We start from the raw sequence: 14,807 nt of genomic DNA, 5'->3' as shown, positions 1-14,807 counted from the left end.
CCTCCCTTCCCTAAAATAAACACCATCAGTGGTTTGGTATATAACTCGCTGAAATTTTTGTTTACATAGATAACAGTGTAATTGTCATTTACTTTACAAATCCTGATCATATACACTATTGTGAAGTTTTTGTTTTATGCATAGCAGTGTATCTTGCACATCTTTTCCTATCTTTATTGAAGAGTTACCTCATTCTTTCAGCTGCTGACTCTTCCGTTCAATTAATATACTTTTAACCATTCCTAGTGATTAACATTGGAATTATTTTTTTCCCACTTTCTGAAAGGGAGTCCCTGGAGTTGGAAAAGAGCAAGCATTAAAACTTATACAGATTTTGAAAGGGCAAAGTTTACTTCAGAGGTAACTAATAATTACTTTCTCTTGTGACATTGAACTTTTATTCTTGCTGAACTTAATAACGAATAGTACAGGAAACAATTGTCTTCCAAAAAAGGGTTTTGTATTTTTAAACTGACCTATATTTTGTTTGATTTAAGATAATTTATTTTTATTTATTTTGAAATTTTCCAAAGGAAGGATGAGAATACATGTTCTAAGCCGTATTGCATTTTTTTTTCTTTTTTTGGAGACAAGGTCTCACTGTGTCGCCCAGGCTGCAGTGCAGTGGCACAATCACTGCTCACTGCAATCTCAACCTGCCGGAGTCAAGTGATCCTCCTACTTCAGCCTCCTGAGTAACTGGGACAACAGATATGCAACACTGTGCCCAGCCACCATACTGCATTTAAAATATACATATTATTTATATTAAACATGTTAATATATTAATTTTTAAATTTTTTTTTTTGTGGAGATAGGGTCTCCCTATGTTGCCCAGGTTGATCTTGAACTCCTGGGCTCAAGTGATCCCCCTGCCTTGGTTTCCCAAAGTGTTAGGATTACAGGCATGAGCCACGGTGCCCAGCCACCATACTGCATTTAAAAAAATCTATTATTAGCTCACTAAACACATTTAGTACAATGTCAAGTGCATTTATGTATGACCATGGGCATTTTGCCACTAGCTATTTTAAACCCTTTTACCAAAAGGTAAAGATAAACATGACATTAAAATAATTTTGTATTTAATACTTTGATATTGTATTTTCTTTCTATAAATGAAATGTCTGTGGCGTGTTGTAAATATTTAATAATAAGCAACATTAATTCACATCTTACTTGACTGGCCTTTGCTTTATAGCTACATATTTAATAATAACATTAATTCGTTTAGTCTCTATAGTTGGAGGATTCAGAACAAGATGCAGATTATATAGAAGTTAACAAACTATGCTATTTACTATCTCAAAAACACATGAATTATATTTACTGATGAAAGCAATGTTTTATAAAAATTAATATTAATGATGATAGGTATAGAATCAATAAGAAAGGAACTAGGACACTGGGAAACTTAAAACAGTCTTGGCCTCCAGCAGGTTCAAGATGGCAAGTGCCTGAAAAAAATGTTAAGAGGTAAAAATAAAAAAGGAATGACCATAAAAAATACATCAAATCACTGTATTCTTTCCTATGATACTTCTCTTTTAGCTGTAAAACTGTTGATAAATATAAGACTTCAGTAAATCCATTATTGACATCAGTTATTACTGTGCCCAAGCAAGAAAGAAAAGGTATAATTTAGCATGGGGGTGAGTTAAGGAATCATTTGGGAATTGTAAAAAATAATATAAAGAAGGAAGAGCAAGTGAATATAACACCTGGCTAACTCCAAACCATTCTTATTGAAACAGTTTCAGCAAATAAGCACTGATGACACTTGAAAATAATAAAATTACATTTATTTTATAATTATCTATTATTCTGTTTTATATACTGACTTTTCCTCTCAGTTATTTTTAATTTTTGCAGTGCTATTCTTTATCTGGAAGCAGTTAATGCTAATTTTTAACAGGCTTGTACTTGGTCTTTGTAGTAAATGAATTAGAAATTCCAGAAGCTAAATAGTAACTCTTAAGTACCAGATACTGCACAATGACCTGAAGAGATAATTTAGCTTTTATAAAAACTTCAACTTGTTTAAGTAGAGGAACATAATTCAGAACACATACGTTTTATGATTAATACCTAACCATACCCTTTGTGGCTTTATGTTAACCTGGAACTTTAGCCAAAAACGAAATTAACTTTTAATTAGTAGAAATCTTTATAGTACTAAGCATTTTTCTTAAAATCTTTTATGAAGCAGGTAATGTTTTGCTCTTTGCACAAGAGATTAAGAAATGATTATTTTAGATGATTTAGCTTTTTGATATAGTTTTCACCCAGAAGATTAATGTTTTATTTAATTTTATATATTACTCTTTACTCTTCTTTCTGATATAGAGAAATGTTCATGATTCTGTTTTGTACTCTGGCACACAGAGAAGAGATCAAAAGGAGACATTTACAAATCAGTCTGCTCACATACTGCTGCCTAACTTAAGATTCTTCAAAAAAAACGACTGATTGGATATATATATACACATACATATATATATATATATAATTTTTTTAATAGAGATACCGATATATAGATACACACACACATATACTCTCTCTCCTGTCTTGCAGTTCTGCTGTCCTTGGGCCTTGGGGCCACATTTAAAGCTTGTGACTGAGGGTTTTCCCACACTAGGCCAGCAACTTTATCAACCACCAAAGGGAAAATAATTAGGTAGGTGAAAGGGAATAGATCAGCCTGATATTTGAGAACATACCGTTTTTGTGACCTCATTTTTTTTCCTTTTTTTAAAAAACACTTTCTATTAAAGGTTTAATCGGTGGAATGAAACATCTTGCAACTCTAGTCCACAACTGCTAGTCACTAAAAAACTGGCTCATTGTTCCATATGTTCCCATCCAGGTAAGGAGACATAGGGAATGGTTATTAGTATCTTATACCCATGTTTTAATTCTTGTTCACATAGTACTTTTTACATACCAATATTAATAATACTTTGAAGGGTTTTACATTGTCTTCTCCACTAGATTAGGAATGCCTTGCAGTCAGGAGTTTTGTTATATACACATAGTAGTCACTCAGTAAATGTTTATTGAAACCAATAATGTGATGTAGATGATAAATATAGAATAAGTACAGTTTCAAACTATGATACCAAATTACTTAGATCTTAAAACTATGTTTTCAATGTAGAAATCCATTTTAAGAAAAAGATATATACTAATAAGTCTTAGGGAAAATGGAACTGAAACCATTTGTTAATATATTGGTGATTTATATTTATCTACTTAAATGATTCTTCATTGTCCTGTAATGCATTTTGTGTGTGAAGACAGTGACTTAAAACTAATTTCTAATACATGTTCACTACTCTTGAAAATAGCTTGGATCTTCTTCATTAGTCTTGGTTTAAAAAAAAAAAGACACTACGGAACACGTACTGGATCAGAAAGGCCTTTCATTCCCAAAAGAGATTAGGATATCATGTTAACTCATCTTTTAAAAGAAATTCTGCTATATCTAGTTGTCTTAATATATTTTTATTAACATTATTAAATTATAGATAAAATCATGGAAGAAAATCAATGTTTTTATAAATAAGATGCTATTGTATAGTTTTTTGATAACTTATAAATGACAATTTTAGGTCATATCAAGTATATGTGCTCTTACATATTCTCAAGACAATGTTGAAAGTAATCACACTTTGCTTTTAAAGGGGATTAAATTTCCACACCCGTGCCACAGTCATCATTTGTTCATGTTCCAAGGATAGTTTAAAAATAACTGTAACTGAGAGCTAGACACTAGCAGAGGTAATTAACTGCTATATTCTTTTAATACACTCATTAAAGAAACTATTCTATTAGAGCTATTCTATTAAGTAAATAATCTTTTTTGCTAGTAATTACATTCTACTTTTTATGCATGTAGCTTCCACATAAACCAGAAAGTTTTCTGTTGTTGATTATTGTAAATGTATAATTTCAAGTGTCTAATTAACACTTTCAGATAGAAGAATAATTTTTTCTAAAGTGTCATGTGATAGTAATAGCTCAAGATCTACTTGAGCCCAAGAATTACTATGGTGTCTATTACTCTATTCATCCTAAATGTCTTGAAATCTTCCTATATGCTAGGTAGTGTGCTAGGCAATATTAATTTTGGAAAATTTAGATACCGGCAAAAAGAATGTATGTAGAAAGTAATTATAAAAGGCAAAAAATATTATACTTTTTTTGGGTCTCCATAAAGGTTCACCTAAGGATCATGAACGTAATGGATGCAGATTATGTAAAAGTGATAAATATTGTGAGCCACATGACTATGAATACTGCTGTCCTTGTGAGTGGCACCGTACAGAACATGATAGGCAACTCAATGAAGTAGAGAACAATATTAAGAAGTAAGTTTTTTTAAAAACTCATGATTTTTCCTGGCATGACCTATACACATACCTTTGGTTGAATTATTTCCGTATAATCTTTCCCCATGTCTACATTAGTCACATGTTTAACAAAATTTTCTTTTCGTTTCTGTTCAAAAATTTAGCTAACCTAGGAGATAGTAATGTAATAGTTATTCAAAGGGAAGCTTGACTGTTTGGGATACTGTAAATTCACATTTCTTATTAAATGGGAGGAGATTGGCTGAGATGATTTCAGAGTCTAAAATTGTCTGATTATAGTAATAACATGTATATAATTTTTTTTTCAGGAAAGCTTGCTGTTGTGAGGGATTCCCATTCCATGAGGTAATATCCAGTAATTCAACTGTATTAATTTTAGAAACTTTCTTAGAAGTTTAAATCTCAGTTTCTATTTTCTTTTTTCTTGCTAGGTTATTCAAGAATTCCTTTTAAACAAGGATAAATTGGTGAAGGTTATCAGGTACCAAAGACCTGATTTGTTATTGTTTCAGGTATCTGAAAATAAATTCTTCTTTACTGTATGAAGTTATATGCTGGAAAGATAGGAACAGATATTCACTCTGATTGGTCTGAGAGGAGGTTTAAAATTAAAACAGGCAGCTCTTACATTTTTTCAGCATTTATTTCTACTCTCTCATTTGCCATACAGTGGCCATCTTTGCACACTATAAGACAAAGTATAGTTATGCTGTTTTAGAAGATGCCTTAATTAGCATATGTGGATATATTGCATCAATGGATATTTTGGGGGAAGAGGGTTTAATAACAAGAGAATGTTAAGATCAAGTATATAATTATGGAAGGTAGTATCATTTACAAAAACATTGATATCTGAAATTAATGACCTAAATTTAAATTTGGACCGTATTCCACCTACTGTGTGACCCTGGATGTGTGTTATTCTCAAAACAGAAATAATATTACTTATCTCATAAAGTCACCATGAGGATTAAATGAGATTATTTATATTAACTCCTAATATAGTGGCTAGGGACACAGAGTGGCTCAATAAATTGCAACAGCTGGGTACTTACAAGTACCAGCTGTAAGTAATGACAGCCACATTAATAATGACAGCCAACATTTGTTAGACATTTAAATTTGCTGTTACATTTAACGCATTACATGTAATCTCAATCTTTATAATCTGTGAAGTGGGTTATAATATTTTCACATTACAGATGGTAAAACTGAGGCTAAGAGAGTTTAAGTAAGTTACCCAACATCTAAGAAATATCATCCTGGCGTTCAAACCGGGAGTCTTCACTCTTAATCATTATGCAATAATGATTCTTCCTTAGGAGGCTCATTCTTTCTAGAATATTCTCATTGATACTATTTTAACTTACGTTAATTCTAAAGGAAAAAATATTAATATCACCTAGGAGTGCTATTTGTCTCCAAGAGATAACAAAATCTTGTTTTATTTTTATTATATTTATAGAGATTTACTCTTGAAAAAATGGAGTGGCCCAATCACTATGCATGTGAGAAATTGCTGGTACTTTTGACCCATTATGACATGATAGAAAGAAAGCTTGGTAGCAGAAACTCTAATCAACTACAGCCAATTCGGTAATGTAAAGAACTGTATGGTGAAGATGGTGTTTTTACTTGAGTATTGTATAATTAAAATATTCCTAATATCTTTAAGCTCATTTTTGTAAAGGTGGAGGAAAGGCCTCCTGGAATATTAAAAGCTTATTCAGGGCTTATAATCAGGACAACATAGTAAGTCATGCTTTATCATACTTTTCTACTTCAAACACATAGTAATAATAGATTATAAAAAGAAACAAGCATCAAAGGATATAGCCAGGCTTTATAAGACAACTATCTCAGTGGACCAGGAAAGGAACAAACGTGTAAAGGGAATGTGGGAACTAAAACTGGTTTTGCAAAGCCTTAAATCTAGAAGCAGCAGTATCATCCAGGAGGTAAATTGCTTCAGAGAAAAAAAAAAAAATGGGGACCAAAAGTGCAAGATGTTGATGGAGTCAGGCTTATTTCTTGAAACCCAGTAGCTAGGGTTTAGCTGTTCCTATCAGGAGATTAGAGGCTGGGGTAGACAGTAAAAAACTAACCAAATGCTGCCTGAAGCCCAGAAAGCCCACTGGAAATTACTCAAAGAGACTAGAGAGATAGAAATGAAGACAGATAAAATATAAAAGAATTGAAGAAGAAAGCTTAACATATAAAGAAATATAATATTTTTAAAATCAACAATTGCGTCATGAATTCACTTCAGATTAAATTAAGTTTTAAAACAGTCTGACAGGTTTTATGCAGGGGGTGGGTGTGGTTGGCCTTTCAGAATGCTAGAATCCTCAAAAAGATGAAGACATATGTCTGTAAGCAACAGAAGGCAAAATTATAAAAATGTGTGTAAATGGATGGATATAAAAAGTGAACTATTAGCTTAAAAATAGTTGTTGAAATAAAAAGCAATAAAGGGGTCTCTAGGCTAAATTTGGTCCAAAAAAATTAGTGATTTGGAAGACAAATCAACTCACACAGAAATCATCTCAAAGACTCTCATATAAAAAATGCTTAAGAGTAGTTTTGGATTAATTCCTAGAAGCTAATAAAAGAAAAGGTTGAAAAGTAATTTTTGAAGAGATGATGTCTGAGAGTTTTCCAAAATTTAAGACAGATAGTTATACTACAAATTATAGTCGCAATACATGAAATACCCAAGGCATATTGTAGACATCAACGATAAAAGGAATATTTTAAAAAGTACCAAACCAATCAGGCAACAATCATCGATGGATGTTAAAACCATTAGATGAAAGATTGCTGGAGAGAAAGGATAGTCACAGTCTCAAGTACCGCTCTACAGATTAATTACGAAGGAAAAACGGTATCTTCAAAAGTGGAGAAATCCAGTGGACATCAGTTTAACTCAATGATTAATTACCAATAAAAGAACAATAGACTGATTTCATATGCTTTCTAATACGTTAAACTGAGAAAGATACTACATTATCATATAATATTTTTGCCAAAAAAGCTTGAGCTAGGTGGGGCGTGGTGGCTCACACGTGTAATCCCAGCAGCATTTTGGGAGACTGAGGCCGGTGGATCGACTGAGCTCAGGAGTTCAAGACCCATCTCTTCCAAAAATACAAAAAATTAGCCAGGCGTGGTGGAGAGCACCTGTGATCCCAGCTACTTGGAAGGCTGAGTTGGGAGGATTGCTTGAGCCTGGGAGGTGGAGGTTGCAGTGAGCTGAGTTCATACCACTGCACTCCAAACTTGGTGACAGAGTGAGACCCTCTCTCAAAAAAAAAAAAAAAAAGAAAGTTTAATCTGTATCTAATCATGAGGAAACAATCTAATGAATCCAAGTGAAAAATGTTCTGTGGAGCTATTATCCTGGACTCTTCAAAAATAAAAAATATCTAGGTAGTTTTCTGGATTAAAATAAAGAGACAACACAATTCAAGAAAAATGATCCTGATTGAATTCTGAATTGTTTTTAAGTCATAAAGGACCTTTTTTTAGGACAGTTGGGGAAATTTGAATATGGTCTGTATATTGTATCATTGTTAAACTTCCAGAGTGTGAAAGTTTTTTGTGGCAATGTAAGAAAATACTCTACATAGACAGGCTGCAGTATTTAGGGGTGATGTGCCATGAGACATGTTTGCAACTAACTTGCAAATGAAGAAAGCAAATGTGATAAAATGTTAACAATTGATGAATCTCAGTAAAAGTATGTCAGTATTCATTGTACTATTTTTGCAACTTTTATAAAGGTTTGAAATTTTTCAGAATAAACAGTTTGCTGGGAAGTATAAAAGAAAAAAGATCAACTATCTGATAGCACACATCTTTCATAACAGTAATAGATGCCAGAAGATGCTGGAGTGATGTTTCAAAGTACCAAGTAAAAATAATTTACAACCTTGAAATCATTAAAACATTATTCATAGGAAAAGTGTTTTTAAACATATGAAGAGTAAGAGAGTTTACCACTCAAACCTTCCTTAAAAGTGCAGTTAAAGGGCTGGGCGTGGTGGCTTATGCCTGGATTAGCACTTTGGGAGACCAAAGCAGGTGGATCACTTGAGGCCAGGGGTTCTAGACCATTCTGGCCAACATAGCGAAAACACCTGTCTACTACAAATACAAAACATTAGCTGGGCGTGGTGGCACATGCCTGTAATCCCATTTACTTGGGATGCTGAGGCACGAGAATCTCTTGAACCCAGGAGGCAGAGGTTACAGTGAGCTGAGATGGCGCCACTGCACTCCAGCCTGAGCAAACAGAGCAAGACTCAAAAAAAAGGATAATTTATTTTTTAAAGTGTTGTTAAAGGATATACTTCAGCAAGAAAAAAAATGAACACAGAGGGAAGATGTGAATTACAAAAAACAGTGGTCAGCCCAGGAATTGATTAAAACGTATTTGGATAATTTAATAAACTGACTAGAAAAAATTATGTATATAAATATTTGTATAATATTTAATGATTAATACACGATGATGATGATGATAAGCCAAAACTCCCAAAGTATGCATTCAAACACTTAAGAGTACCTGCTAGAAATATAATCTCTGTCTTCCAAACGAGCACAATTAAAATAAGAAAGTAAAACTATCAAACCAAAATAATACAGGCAGAAGGAAGATGGAAGTAACAAAGAAAAAAGCTGGTGACACCAAGCAAAATAAGGTGCATGAATGAATCCAGCAGCTATATCAGTAATCACCAAAAATGTAAGCAGTTTAACTCACCTATTAAAAGACAGATTATATTGGATAAGTAAATAAAGTTCAGCAATATTCAGCTTACAAGGTACATGTAGAATAATACTACACAGAGTTTGAAAATAAAGAGATTTAAGAAGACTTAGTAGACAAATACTGTACTTACCAAAGTAATATAACAAATTTTAAAACAAAAATCATTATTGTGAAGATGAGGAACACTGCATAATAAGGTAAGAAACAACTTACTTAGAAGAACTAACAATAATAAACTGTATGTACCTAACAATATTATCTTTTGAATAAACTAGTCAAAGGAATAGGCAGTAATTCCTTAAAATGTTTTTACCTGGGGAAAAAAAATCTATGGAAATTATTCAGGTTAGAAATGGAAAATTTCCAAATATCTTATGCAATTAGACTTCATTAAATGAATTTGTTTTTCAGAATTGTTAAGACTCGAATCAGAAATGGAGTTCATTGTTTTGAAATAGAATGGGAAAAGCCTGGTATGTATTCACTGTAAGCAAAATATTCCATTTATAATATTTGACCATGTATGTCTAGTAAATATTGTATATGTGTATATATACATATATATACACACATATGTGTGTATATATGTATACACACACATATGTGTGTATATGTGTATATATGTATACACACACATATGTGTGTATATGTGTATATATGTATACACACATATATGTGTATATGTGTGTATATATGTATACACACATATGTGTGTATATGTATACACACATATGTGTGTATATGTATACACATGTGCAATGTGTATATATGTATACACATATGTGTGTGTATATATATATATATATACACACACAGCATGTGTGTGAAAAATAAAGATGAAACCCATCACATGCACCACAGGTTGATTTCATAGTTTGCCTGTGTTATTTTAGATAGGTTTTAACTAATAGTAAATATGATAAACTTTTGATTTTATTTTAATGTCTCAATTTGACATTTCTTCTGTAATGTTTAAGGAAGTAATACTGAAATAATTTTTATTTATATTTCTCAAATACATGCTTTTACAAATGCTGTGGTCATTCAATGTTATGTATAGTTGCATCTGAAAAAATTGAGATTGCTAAAATACCCCTGGGGTACACTTCCTTTCCTTTTTTTTTTTTTTAACCCTGCTTAGTTTTCAGTGGGAATTTTTTATTGTCAAATTATTCTTATTTTTGCTCCAGACAGAAATACAGTGAACTCTGAATTAGCTCCCAAACTGGAGATAGTGAAAAACAGATAATATAAAATGAAAGTAATAATACTTTTTTTTTGAGACGGAGTCTTGCTCTGTTGCCCAGGCTGGAGAGTGCAGTGGCACCATCTTGGCTTACAGCAACCTCTGCCTCCTGGTTCAAGTGATTCTCCTGCCTCAGCCTCCCAAGTAGCTGGGGTTACAGGCACCTGCCATCATGCCTGGCTAATTTTCATATTTTTAGTAGAGATGGAGTTTCGTTATTTTGGCCAGGCTGGTCTCAAACCCCTGACCTCAGGTGTTCCACCCACTTCGGCCTCCGAAAGTGCTGGGATTACAGGCGTGAGCCACTGCGCCCAGCCTGGAAAGTAGTAATACTTTTGATGGCCCTTTCAATTGTGTTCTTTTAGAAGCCATCACTAAGGAAAGCTGATGTTGAGTTTTAGGAAACTGTTTCATTTCTTACCTGGAATTTTAACACTTAACTGAATTAAACCAACCAACCTTACCTAAACAAAGTTTTCTGTCCTTTCAGCTACTGCTACCATCTCTGAAATAAGAGGATTTAAAGTTCTAATTTAGAAAGAATCTCCATCCGGCTATTGCCAGGCAAAAAGAAAATAAATTATGTACTGCTATCAACAGATTGTTAGAATATAGTGTTATAAAGCAAGATTTGCATGAATAGTTCATTTGTGAATGACTTATTTTACCTGATAAAGCTAGTTACCTGGAAAGATTGATTTTTTTTTTTTTTTTTTTTTTTTTTTTGAGATGGAGTTTTGCTCTTGTTGCCCAGGCTGGAGTGTAGTGGTGCGATCTCGGCTCACTGCAACCTCTACCTCCCAGGTTCAAGTGATTTTTTTGCCTCAGCCTCCTGAGTAGCTGGGATTACAGGCACGCGCCAGCATGCCCGGCTAATTTTTGTATTTTTTGTAGAGACATGGTTTCACTATGTTGATCAGGCTGGTCTGGTGTTGGTCAGGCTGGTCTTGAACTCCTGACCTCATGATCCGCCCACCTTGGCCTCCCAAAATGCTGGGATTACAGGTGTGAGCCACCAAGCCTGGCTGATTGAATTTTTTTAAATGCCTAATTAAGGACACTTTGCTGTATTTTTAATCTTTTAGAACATTATGCTATGGAAGATAAACAACATGGAGAATTTGCTTTATTAACAATTGAGGAAGAATCATTGTTTGAAGCAGCATATCCTGAGATCGTTGCTGTTTACCAAAAACAAAAGTTAGAAATTAAAGGGAAGAAACAAAAACGTAAGTTTTGGGTTTGATAGCTATTTATGCCACATGCAAATGTTATAGAAGAGCCACCTCTTCTGTTTGAATCTGCTCTGTCTAAATTTTACTGAAAAATCTATAAACTCAAGAGTCAAGAATTGTATTCTTCCTTCTTTGTCTTCACATACTTTCTTTTAAAGCTGAAAAGCCAGGAATAAATCATTCTGTTCTGTCTACTAACTTAGGCACGTGTTAATAATAATAGTTATACTGACCAGTTGTTCAGCAGCTACTGTTTATAGCATATTCAGATTTTAAATGGTTTCTTTATTTCCCAGAACTCAGTGAGGAAAACAACTCAATTATAACATTGTTTTCAGAGGGAAATATTTTATAATCTAGCAATGCACTGAGATCAAAAAAAGGCAGAAACTATTCATAGGGATTTCTCTCTGAACTGTTTATTTTTTTATTTTTTACCCAAGTTAAAGCAAAGAAAATAAATGTTGATTATATGTATTTTTTTTCTTTTCAGGTATTAAGCCTAAAGAAAACAATTTGCCAGAACCAGATGAAGTAATGAGCTTTCAGTCACACATGACTTTAAAACCCACATGTGAAATCTTTCATAAGCAGAATTCCAAGTTAAATTCAGGGATTTCCCCTGATACTACATTACCACAGGAATCTATTTCTGCCTCATTGAATAGCTTGCTTTTACCTAAAAATACTCCATGTTTGAATGCACAAGAACAGTTCATGTCTTCTCTAAGACCTTTGGCTATACAGCAAATTAAAGCTGTCAGTAAGTCTCTAATTTCAGAATCTAGTCAACCCAATACCTCATCTCATAATACATCCGTAATTGCTGATCTACACTTGAGCACTATTGACTGGGAAGGTACTTCTTTTAGTAATTCTCCAGCTATTCAAAGGAATACTTTTTCTCATGATTTAAAATCAGAAGTTGAATCAGAGCTATCAGCCATCCCTGGTGGCTTTGAAAATATCCCAGAACAACTGTCATGTGAATCAGAAAGGTACACTGCAAACATAAAGAAAGTGTTGGATGAGGATTCTGATGGGATTAGTCCTGAAGAGCATCTACTTTCTGGCATTACTGATTTATGTCTTCAGGATTTGCCTTTAAAGGAACGAATATTTATAAAATTATCATATCCTCAGGATAATCTACAACCAGATGTCAACCTGAAAACTTTGTCCATACTTAGTGTAAAAGAATCTTGTATTGCTAACAGTGGTTCTGATTGTACATCACATCTTTCAGAGGATCTTCCAGGAATTCCCTTGCAAAATGAATCCAGAGACTCTAAAATTCTAAAAGGAGACCAGCTGCTTCAAGAAGACTATAAAGTCAATACTTCTGTCCCTTATTCTGTCAGTAACACAGTGGTAAAGACCTGCAATGTTAGACCACCAAATACTGCTTTAGATCATAGTAGAAAAGTTGATATGCAAACCACTCGGAAAATTTTAATGAAGAAGAGTGTTTGCCTTGACAGACATTCCTCTGATGAACAAAGTGCCCCAGTGTTTGGGAAAGCTAAGTACACAACTCAAAGAATGAAGCATAGTTCTCAGAAGCATAATTCATCCCATTTCAAAGAAAGTGGCCATAACAAGTTGAGTAGCCCTAAGATACATATTAAAGAAACTGAACAGTGTGTCAGATCTTATGAAACAGCTGAAAATGAAGAAAGCTGTTTCCCAGATTCAGCAAAAAGTTCTCTGAGTTCTCTACAATGTCATAAGAAAGAAAACAACTCTGGTACTTGTTTGGATAGTCCTCTTCCTTTACGCCAGAGATTAAAACTAAGATTCCAAAGCACTTGAAAGGAAATTTAAAACACTTAGGTATAACTTACTATTTTAGTACTATCAGCAATAGCAGAGACAGAGGGAAGGTATATAGTTCATGTGTGGTAAAAATTTGAAACACTTGCCATTTTAATCAAAATTGTAATTTTTTAAATGTCACCTAAAACTCTGGTTTTAAAAGATCCTCTGTATTGAAAACTTCTGATAATATATGTTATTATTATGTCCTTACTATTCCTTAATTGTAGTTTTAAAATATTGGTATAGTACTTGACAGAGTAAATGCTTCATCTGATTGTTCATTTTTACTTTTTCTTCCACAAGCCTCTAAAGTATTTATATTCCAGCTTGTTCCCAAGAGGATAATTCTTTATACTTGTCTTCATTCTTTTAAGGCCTTGCAAGGTCTTCCGTTATAACTCGCTTTCCTAAGAGCTATTTTCTCCCTCAGTGTGAAGATACCTTTAGTGTGCTCTTCCACTTTGGAAGGCCGTGCAAGGTCTTCCATTATAACTCTTTTTCCTAAGAGTTATATTCTACCTCAGTTTGAAGATACCTTTAGTGTGCTCTTCCACTTTTGGTGTCTTAGTCTCTTTTGAGGGGCAAAAATAGAAAAGGAGAGAAGATGTCAGTATATTTAGTAAAAATCATGCTTGTAATGGCTGAATAAACTGAGCAAAGTAACTCCTTATGTATCCCCAGAAGTTCACAGGTATATCGGGTGGAAAAAGATTTGGAAAATCAAATGTATAACCAAAAGGATTAGAAACTAGCCCAGGATCACATAGCTAATGAATAATCCTGTGGGAATCAGTTTTCTTGCCTGCTAATTTTTTTATTTTTCTATTTTTTCCTTCTATAGCACTTTTCCCCCTTTTGTTTTGAATCTATGCAATATTGACTTTAATACCACCAAATATTAAGTCATGCATTAATTTAGGTCGCACTCAAAAATTCTAGAGAGGCATCCAGATTGAAAAGGAAAATGGTCTCTGCAGATGACAAGATCGTATGCATCAAAAATTCTAAGAAATCCACTAGAAAACTATTAAAACTGATAAAGTGAGTTCATTCAGGTTGTAGAATACAAGACCAATGTGCAATGATCATTGCATTTTGTTTTTGTTTGTTTTTTTTTGAGACAGAGTCTCACTCTGTTGTCGAGACTGGGGTGTAGTGGTGCCATCTTGGCTCACTGCAACCTCTGCCTCCCAGGTTCATGCAATTCACATGCCTCAGCCACCTGAGTAGCAAGGATTACAGGTGTGTGCCACCATGCCTGGCTAATTTTTAGTATTTTTAGTAGAGATGGGATTTTCCCTTGTTGGTCAGGCTAGTCATGAACTCCTGGCCTCAAGCGATCCACCCATCTTGGCCTCCCA

General features: G+C 33.6%; 1 protein-coding gene across 3 annotated transcripts in view; it reads left to right on the top strand.

Annotated features, from left to right (window-relative positions):
• Nucleotides 1–13,725, top strand: part of GEN1 (GEN1 Holliday junction 5' flap endonuclease) — a 29,664-nt gene extending 15,939 nt beyond the window's left edge. For all 3 annotated transcript variants that reach the window (XM_004028873.5, XM_055378757.2, XM_055378758.2), the window contains exons 6-14: nucleotides 287–360; nucleotides 2,775–2,866; nucleotides 4,220–4,370; nucleotides 4,682–4,718; nucleotides 4,805–4,885; nucleotides 5,839–5,969; nucleotides 9,559–9,620; nucleotides 11,479–11,622; nucleotides 12,122–13,725. In XM_004028873.5, the coding sequence (XP_004028922.1) occupies nucleotides 287–360; nucleotides 2,775–2,866; nucleotides 4,220–4,370; nucleotides 4,682–4,718; nucleotides 4,805–4,885; nucleotides 5,839–5,969; nucleotides 9,559–9,620; nucleotides 11,479–11,622; nucleotides 12,122–13,440 (2,091 nt within the window). In that variant the 3' untranslated portion in view covers nucleotides 13,441–13,725. The remainder of the gene's footprint in view (nucleotides 1–286; nucleotides 361–2,774; nucleotides 2,867–4,219; nucleotides 4,371–4,681; nucleotides 4,719–4,804; nucleotides 4,886–5,838; nucleotides 5,970–9,558; nucleotides 9,621–11,478; nucleotides 11,623–12,121) is intronic.
• Nucleotides 13,726–14,807: the final 1,082 nt, after the last annotated feature.

The sequence above is a fragment of the Gorilla gorilla genome, chromosome 12 (assembly GCF_029281585.2).
Source record: "Gorilla gorilla gorilla isolate KB3781 chromosome 12, NHGRI_mGorGor1-v2.1_pri, whole genome shotgun sequence".
NCBI lineage: Eukaryota > Metazoa > Chordata > Mammalia > Primates > Hominidae > Gorilla > Gorilla gorilla.
The sequence above is the reverse complement of the archived record's forward strand: the minus strand, read 5'-3'. Positions and strand labels throughout refer to the sequence as shown.